At 36.6% G+C, this 9422-nt stretch overlaps 1 protein-coding gene across 4 annotated transcripts in view; it reads right to left on the bottom strand.

Moving 5' to 3' along the window:
* Positions 1 to 7823, bottom strand: part of LOC116891143 (cytochrome P450 2C6) — a 26972-nt gene extending 19149 nt beyond the window's left edge. The window contains exons 1-5 of one of the 4 annotated variants that reach the window (XM_032891887.1): positions 7643 to 7823; positions 5737 to 5899; positions 5413 to 5562; positions 4429 to 4589; positions 3177 to 3353 (exon numbers count right to left, since the gene is read on the bottom strand). In XM_032891887.1, coding sequence (XP_032747778.1) covers positions 3177 to 3353; positions 4429 to 4589; positions 5413 to 5562; positions 5737 to 5899; positions 7643 to 7810 — 819 coding nt within the window. In that variant the 5' untranslated portion in view covers positions 7811 to 7823. Of the gene's footprint in view, positions 1 to 3171; positions 3354 to 4428; positions 4590 to 5412; positions 5563 to 5736; positions 5900 to 7642 lie in introns of all 4 variants that reach the window. The other 3 variants (XM_032891891.1, XM_032891888.1, XM_032891889.1) reach the window with 3 other exon arrangements.
* Positions 7824 to 9422: the final 1599 nt, after the last annotated feature.

The following is a 9422-nucleotide window of genomic DNA, read 5'->3' as shown; positions in this document are numbered from 1 at the left end:
TTCAAGGCCCATACATAAACATAGTAAAAGCTTTATACAGCAAACCAGTTGATAACATTAAACTAAATGGAGAGAAACTTGAAGCAATCCCACTAAAATCAGGGACTAGACAAGGCTGCCCACTTTTTCCCTACTTATTCAATATAGTTCTTGAAGTTCTAGCCAGAGCAATCAGACAACAAAAGGAGATCAAGGGGATACAGGTTGGAAAACAAGAAGTCAAAATATCACTATTTGCAGATGATATTATAGTATATTTAAGTGATCCCAAAAGTTCAACCAGAGAACTACTTAACCTGATAAACACCTTCAGCAAAGTGACTGGGTATAAAATTAACTCAAATAAATCAGTAGCCTTCCTCTACACAAAAGAGAAACAAGTTGAGAAAGAAATTAGGGAAACGATATGCTTCATAATAGTCCCAAATAATATAAAATACCTCAGTGTAACCAAGCAAGTGAACAATCTGTATGATAAGAACTTCAAGCCTGTGAAGAAAGAAATTGAAGAAGACCTCCAAAGATGGAAAGATCTCCCATGCTTATGGATTGGCAGGACTAATATAGTAAAAATGGCCATTTTACCAAAAGCGATCTGCAGATTGAATGCAATCCCCATCAAAATACCAATCCAATTCTTCAGAGAATCATACAGAACAATTTGCAAACTGATCTGGAATAACAAAAAACCCACGATAGCTAAAACTATCCTCAACAATAAAAGGACTTCTGGGGGAATCACTATCCCTGAACTCAAGCAGTATTACAGAACATTAGTGGTAAAAACTGCATGGTATTGGTACAGAGACAGACAGACCAGTGGAATAGAATTGAAGACCCAGAAATTAACCCAACACACCTGTGGTCACTTGATTTTTGACAATGGACCCAAAACAATCCCGTGGAAAAAAGATAGCATTTTCAGGTAATGGTGGTGGTTCAACTGGAGGTCGGCATGTAGAAGAATGCAGATCGATCCATGTTTATCACCTTATACATAGCTTAAGTCCAAGTGGATCAAGGAGCTACACATCAAATCATATACACTCAAACTAATAGAAGAAAAAGTGGGGAATCATCTTGAACACATGGGCACTGGAGAAAATTTCAGGAACAAAACACCAATGGCTTAATCTCCAAGATCAAGAATCGACAAATGGGATCTCATAAAACTGCAAAGCTTCCGTAAGGCAAAGGACACTGTTGTTAGGACAAAATGAGAACCAACAGATTGTGCAAAGATCTTTACCAATCGTACAACTGATAGAGGGCTTATATCCGGAATATACAAAGAACTCAAGAAGTTCTACTGCAGGGAGACAAATAACCCTATTAAAAAATGCGTTTCAGAGTTAAACAAAAATTTCACAGCTGAGGAATGCAGAATGGCTGAGAAACACCTAAAGAAATGTTCAACATCTTTAGTCATAAGGGAAATGCAAATCAAAACAACCCTGAGATTCCACCTCACACCAGTGAGAATGGCTAAGATCAAAACCTCAGGTGACAGCGAATGCTGGCAAAGATGTGGAGAAAGAGGAACACTCCTCCATTTTTGGTGGGATTGCAGACTGGTACAACCATTCTGGAAACCAGTCTGTAGGTTCCCCAGAAAATTGGACATTGAACTACCTGAGGACCCAGCTATACCTCTCTGGCATATATCTAAAAGATGCCCCAACATATAACAAAGACACATGCTCCACTATGTTCATATCAGCCTATTTATAGTAGCCAGAATCTGGAAAGAACACAGATGCCCTTCAACAGAGGAATGAATACAAAAAATGTGGTACATCTACACAATGGAATATTACTCAGCTATCAAAAACAGTGACTTTATGAAATTCATAGGCTAATGGATGGAACTGGAAAATATCCCCCTGAGTGAGGTAACCTAATCACATAAAAACACACATGGACTCATTGATAAGTGACTATTAGCCCAAATGCTCAAATTACCCTAGATGAACAGAACACATGAAACTCAAGGATGACCAAAATGCGAATGCTTCACTCCTTCTTTAAAAGGGGAACAAGAATACCCTTGGAAGGGAATAGGGAGGCAAAGTTTAGAACAGAGGCAGAAGGAACATCATTGAGAGCCTGCCCTACATGTGGCCCATACATATACAGCCATCAAACTAGGTAAGATGGATGAAGCAAAGAAGTGCAGGCTGACAGGAACCGGATGTAGATCTCCTGAGAGACACAGCCAGAATACAGCAAATACATAAGTGAATGCCATCATTATGCCACTGAACTGACAATGGAACCCATGTTGAAAGAATCAAAGAAAGGACTTTTAGAGCTTGAAGGTGCTTGATACCACAAGAACAACAATGCCAACCAATCAGAGTTTCTAGGGACTAAGCCAATACCCAAAGATTATACATGGATTGACCCTGGACTCCAACTGCATAGGTAGCAATGAATAGCCTAGTAAGGGTACCAGTGGAAGGGGAAGCCCTTGGTCATACCAAGACTGAACCCCCAGTGATCATGATTGTTGGGGGAGGGTGGCAATGGGGGGAGGATAGGGAGGGGCACACCCATAGAGAAGGGGAGGGGAAGTGGTTAGGGGGATGTTGGCCCAGAAACCGGGAATGGGAATAACAATCGAAATGTAAATAAGAAATACTCAAGTTAATAAAGATGAAAAAAAAACTAAAAAAAATTAAAGAATAAAACAAAACCAAAAATTAAAATAAATAAAATTAAAATCTCTTTCCTATTTCAGAAAATGCTTAAGGCACAAAATGATAATTATATATGAATAGTATTTTTACATAATGTATTAAATAAATAATAAATGAAAATCCCATAATGGCATGATATTGGAAAAGCAGTGGAAAAAAATACAAAGCTTATTTATTCACAATTTCTTATACTTTATCACATGATTTGAGTCGGTTTCCATCTCTGCTGCACTTCATATTGTCTTTTTCCTCAGTTATGTTACTTTTTGTGGTGAAATAACTGTCAATGTGTTGTGATTAACCAATTCCCCTTATGTGTTCCTGAATCCATATTGTACTTTCATGGCTCAATAACTGTTCAAGTTGGTTTTCAAATGACACTGAACCGAGGCTTTTCAAAGCTCTGGCAAGTAAGTTTTCAGTGACTGTGAATTTACTTGAAAAAATGAAATAAATGAGTATATATCAATGCTTTACCTGCTTCCACTTAATTAGGTAATAATCAATAAAGTCCCGAGGATTTGTAACATCCAGTGATTCTTGATGTTCTTTTATTTTCTTCAGAAGGTAGTTTCTAATATGATACACATTTTTAGCTAATGTCGTATGACTTCCCGGACAATAATCAATTAAAACAGGGAAAAAACTGCAAAACTACATGGAAAAACACCAAGGATTTATTAAATGCATAAGGTATAATAAAGAAATACATACATACTATAATCTAGCAATTCTCATTTGGATTTATAGTTCCATATATGACTTAGGTTCACCTTGAAAAAGAGTTGCTCCATTTTATGTATAATAATATTATATATAAACTCTATGCTAGTAGAAGAATTGAGGAAGAAAATCTTGCTCATATAATTCTGGTTCATAGTGAATTTTTCCACATTCAGTAATAATTCAATTTTACCTGCAAAGTTTAAATATCATATGATATAAAGTAATGTAATCCATACATTCTGGATGCCAGTATATGTTAAGAAAATAGGGTAAATAATTTACCGCAGAAAGCTTTTCAATCAGCCAATTTCTAAGATGAAGTGAAAGTATAGAATTGTGTGGGTCTCAAAAGCTGCTTTGACAAAAATTATACACCTTTATTTACTTCTCTGTGGTCCATAACTACTATATAGAAAGAGAGCAGGAGATGCTAATTCCTCACATGGGAAGATTGTCACGATATTAGTGACCTACACACCATACAACCATTCATACCACCATTTCTTCTTATTCCCATGTCAGGGAGGATCCAAAATAAAGCAGCAAACATTCCAATGGTTTCAGTGCTTCCTGTATCATTATCCAAAGTTTCCTTTAGCAGATTATTTTCTGTCTACACTGAGCATTTATGCCAAATACTGAAATGAGTAGGTCTTAACTTCTCACAGTACAAGAACTTGTGAGTAATGCAAGAATATTCTTTTATGAGTGACTGAATATCATTCTAAAAATCAATGGATTAATTTGTAGAAAAAGCTCTCTGAAAGTCAATGACTAAAAATAACATCACATAGGAAGCTAAGTAGCTTGAGCCATCTTGGCAGTTGTGCCTTGTTTATCTGTTAGTTAAGCAAAGGTTGTAGACCTCCCTTCCTGAGGTCCTATCCATACTACTCTAGACAGGTCATGTGTATCATTACATCACTATTAGTCCCCTTGTAATTTGACCTGAGAGAAAGAATAGTCACAAGTTTGTTTTCAGGAGGAGATGAATTTTATTCACCTGTGTCCAGGGACTGCTCAAAATCTTCATGTTCTCATTGAGTTTTTCCATCAAGTCAAGAAAATCCTGATCTTTATAATCAAAACGATTCTGGAAAATAATGGAGCAGATGACATTGCAAGGAGCACAGCCCAGGATAAACGTGGGGTCACAGGGTGAGCCTGAGGAATGGGAAACAATTGCAATATGTTATTAAAATATACCAAGAGGGCACTTTATCTTTGCTAATAGGTAAAATCCCTGGAGAAATTTTAAACTTCACTAAAATATGATTTTCAGTCTTCATTTTATTTTGGAGAAAGTACTTAAAGACAAGTTTCTTCATAATTTAAGCAGATAACTTGACTGTTCTATGAAATGTATTTCAGGGGTGAGTAGCATTCACATAGCAATTGAAGATCTGTTCATCACCTGAGCCAAAACAGCAAATACAGAGAGAAATGGTTTACAGAACAGAAGACAGATATGTAATATACTTAGCAAAAATGAGATATGGTTAATGAAAACAGTTCAAGGTTACTTATACAAGTCATTTTATTAAGTTCTTTGTGTTTGAAGATTAATACTGTCATGTGTAATTTCTTAAAGCATACAAAACATAATAAAATGAAATTATGATAATTTTTCAAATCATGATGAAATTCTATTACATAGCCAAGGAATGAAATTATACTTTGACTCATAAGTAACCAGGACTATGAAAATGAGCATTCAAGACATATTGCCACATCAGTGAATTTGGGGAGATGAAAGTAGGTCCACAAAATGAAAACAAATATCATCTGGTTTGGGATCTATAGATGTAGATGATGTCACTACAACTCTTCTGTACTAAAATGATCAGCAATAAATAAGTTATGTTCACGCTAAGAATGGAATCATTAGAAAATTAAAATAAAAGCTGTGATAAAGTAATGCCAGTAGATCCTTTGATCCTTTGTACTCTAACAGGATGGAAAACTCAAAACACAAAAATTTACTCACCATTGGTTTTCCTCAGTTCCTCCACAAGGCACCGTGCTTCCTCTTGAACACAATCCTCAATGTTCCTTTTTCCCATGCCCAAATTCCGCAGAGTCGTGAGTGTAAAGCGTCTTATTTCTTTCCATCTATTTCCATGGCTAAAAACAATTCCTAAACAAATGGGAATAGAAACTACAATGTGATCTCAGAAAGAAAGAGGGCATTGGAGAAGGCACAACCCTAAGGAGGCATAGTCTGAGCCCCAGGATCAAGTCTGGCCTTTGCTGTCTATCTTCTTCCTCACTGTGAATGCTACCCAGCTCACTCATAAAAATGCATACTTACCAAGGTCTTTATTAATTTTTTCAGCTACTGGGAAGCTTCCTCTTTCAGCAAACTCCTCTCCATGATCAATCAAGGCTTCTTTTACTGCTTCATATCCATGCAATATCACAGTGGGCTTCATGCCAAAGTAAAGAGTAAATACAGGACCATACACTTTTGAGAACTGGAAATTGAAAAGCAACCAATGGGTACTTGTCACTTTTCAGTGATGTCACAATGGCCCAGGTACTTGATATTTAGAATACAATAAAGTACCACATAAAAATATTCAGCAGGTCTCTTGATCGTGTTTCAGTAAGTACTTCAGGCAAAAGTTTTCCAAATTCATTTTGGGACTGAAATGCTCATGAATAAAAGATCCATTCCATGGGCAGTCACCAAATCCTGACAACTGTTACTGATTCAATGTTGTGCTTGCGGACAGGAACCTAGCATGACTTTCCTATGAGAGGCTCAAAGAGCAACTGATTGACAAAGATATAGATGTTTACAGTCAAAAATTGAACTGTAGGAAGAGTAAGAAAGAGTGGGAAGATTGAAGGAACATAAGGGAATAGCAATCCCAAAAGAAGCCAAAGAGTGTTAACTAACCTGGGCCACTGGGAGTTTTCAGGGACTAAATCACAAACTAAAGAGAATACAAACCCTGAACTGAGGCTTCTGGCACATATATAGGAGAGGACTACCTTGTCTGGCTTCAGTGGGAAAGGATGTGCCTAATCCTACAGAGACTTTATACACCAGGGAAGGGGGATGAATAAGGGGCACCTTCTCAGAAACAAAGTGGAAGGAGAATGAGGAAGACCTATGCAAGGGGGATGATAGTCAATATTGGGGAAGTAAATAACATAATAATAATAATAATAATAATAATAATAATAATAACTAATATTAATTTAAAAATGTAAAAGTACTCAACAGTTAAAAGTACTCTTTTTTTATCACTTGATGCCTGGACAATCTAATTGCATGTTCGCTCATACTAAAATACGTGTCAATGCTCAGATGACAATTTCAGCAACACCTGTAAGGCTTTTTCTGTGCAGCTTAACTTCAGGAATAAAAAAGAAAATCCATAATGAGGACCCCAAGTTAATTCTATCATTACTACAAGTGTGGAGACTGTGTAGTACCGAAGTTGCACAAAGCATGGGCATCTGCTTAGAGAACAGTTTCACCCTGAGGCATTCTTGGTCCCAGGCACAAAATAAAAGTCAATTTGAATAGTATCAAATATGTTTAGTTCTCTTATTTCCTGTGTTTTGCCTCATCTATGGATATTTTATTTTAATAAAACATCAGTTATTTAGGGAACTTCAATACCAAAAGATAATAAATACACATCTTAAAAATGCTGCATGATTTGGTGGATGGTGTCATATGCCCTTTTCCAGAGACTTAGCAAAAAATATGGAAACAGCAATAAAATAAAGAAAAGAAGTATACATAGTTTTTGCAATTTTCCAAATGTTATTTTAATATGTAAAGACCCAAAGTTCTCTAATTCACCATAGAAATTGCTTTTTCTTCAATCTCTCATGGGGATAGAAATGAACCTTCACAGGATTCTAACTTTACAATCATTAATCAATTACAAGGCCATTTGGGCAAGACCTGAAAATGTAAATGAAAATAAGATTATACAGACTTTACAGGTTATAGTTATGTATATATGTATATAAATATACCTATTTGCATGTACCAATTAATAAAAGAATGGCCATGGATTGTATAAAAGAAAAGTAGGAGTGTATGGGAGGGTTTGGAAAGAGAAAAGTGAAAGAGGAATATATTATGATCTCAAAATAATAATTATGTAATTATAATCTCAAAATGAAAAGAAATTTTTAAAAGAGTTGTATTCACCTTTCCTTGCAAGGTAAAAGAGGAGCATAAGCATACTTACACTGGTTAAGGATTGGGTGATGTTCTTCACATTTAGCTGAAAGATATTGCCAATAATTGGGAGAGGAATAGGGCCTGGGGGGAGCTTTCCTCTCCCAGGACTCTGTCTCCAGATTGACAGGAGAATAAGACAGGTGAGAGTGAGCACCAGCAACATGACCAGATCCATTGAGTTTCTCTGTATTGACACAGCTCTGCCAGGAAGCATAGAGCTTTTATCATGTGGCTGCTGAATCAATATTGCATAACTGACTAATCAGGTACCTGCTGATCTATGTCTTTTACATGAACTTTATCCTAGGGACAATAACAAAAATAAGCTCTTCTTCATTCTTAAACATCTCATGATATAACTCAAACTGTGTACTTATCTGCTTGACCTTCCCAAGGTTAGAAGTATATGCATGAGCCACCATGCCCAAGTGTAACTGTATATTTAACTATGTGTTTAATTGAAATATTTGTTACCTCAGACATTTACACAAGCATTCTCAATAACTGTAACTTTATAAATATTTAATACCCCATTTTTTCATTGGGTTGTTTGGTTCTTTGATGGTTAGCTTTTTGAGTTCTTTATAGATTTCGGATATTAGCCCTCTATCAGAGGTCAAGTTAGTGAAATAATTTTCCCTAATCTGTCGGCTGCTGATATTCTCTATTGACTATGTCCTTTGCCTTACAGAAGCTTTCAAGTTTTGCGAGGTCCCGTTTATCAATTCTTGATCTTAGAGTATGAGCAATTAGAGTTCAATTTAGGAAATTTCCCCTTTTCCAGTGAGTTCAAGAAACTTTCCCACTTCCTCTTCTATTAAAATCAGTGTCCCAAACTGGGATCCAGCTCAAGGAGAGGCCCCACAGCCTGACAGTATTACTGAGGCTGTGGAGTGTTCACAAAAATGGACCTATCATGAATGCTATCTGAAAGACCCAACAAGCAGCTGAAAGAGAAAGATGTAGGTATTCATACCCAACATATGGACAGAAGCTACCAGCCCCTGTGGTTGAATTAGGGAAATCTAGAAGAGGCTGAGGATGAGGGCAACCCTTAAGGAAGACCAGCAGTCTCAATTAACCTGGACCTCCGAGAGCTCTCATAAACTGAACCTCCAACCAGGCAGCATATACCAGCTGATATGGGGCTCCCAACACATCTACAGCAGAGGACTGCTCAGGCCATGTTCAGTCAGAGAATATGCACCTAACCCTCAAGAGACCGGAAACCTCAAGGATTTAAGAAGTCTGATGGGGTGGCGGTGGGGAAATCCTCATGGAAATAGGGAGTTTGTTGAAGTGGGGGAGATACGGGATTGGAACAGTCAGAGGGTGGACCCAGAGGGAAACATATTCTAGAGTGTTAAAGAAAGATAATAAATAAATTTTTAAAAAGTATTTAAAAGACTAGTGCAGAATTCTATCAGACTTCATAGAAGACATCATACCAATACTGTCTATACTATTCCACAAAATAGAAACAGAGCACTATCAGTTTTCTTCTATGAAGCCACAACTACTCTTAAACCAAAACCAAAGACTCAACAAAGAAAGAGAACTTCAGAACAATTTCCCTTATGAATATCGACTGACAAATACACAATAAATTTTTGCAATCCAAATCCAAGAACACATCAAAATGATCATCCATAATGATCAAGTAGCTCCATCCCAGGGGTGCAGGGATCATTTAATATACAGAAATCCATCAATGTAATCCACTATATAAACAAACTCAAAGATAAGAACCACATCATCATTTTATTACATGCAGAAAAAGCATTTGA

Source organism: Rattus rattus, chromosome 2, assembly GCF_011064425.1.
Source record: "Rattus rattus isolate New Zealand chromosome 2, Rrattus_CSIRO_v1, whole genome shotgun sequence".
Classification (NCBI taxonomy): Eukaryota; Metazoa; Chordata; class Mammalia; order Rodentia; family Muridae; genus Rattus; species Rattus rattus.
This window is presented reverse-complemented; position numbering and strand designations above follow the sequence as displayed.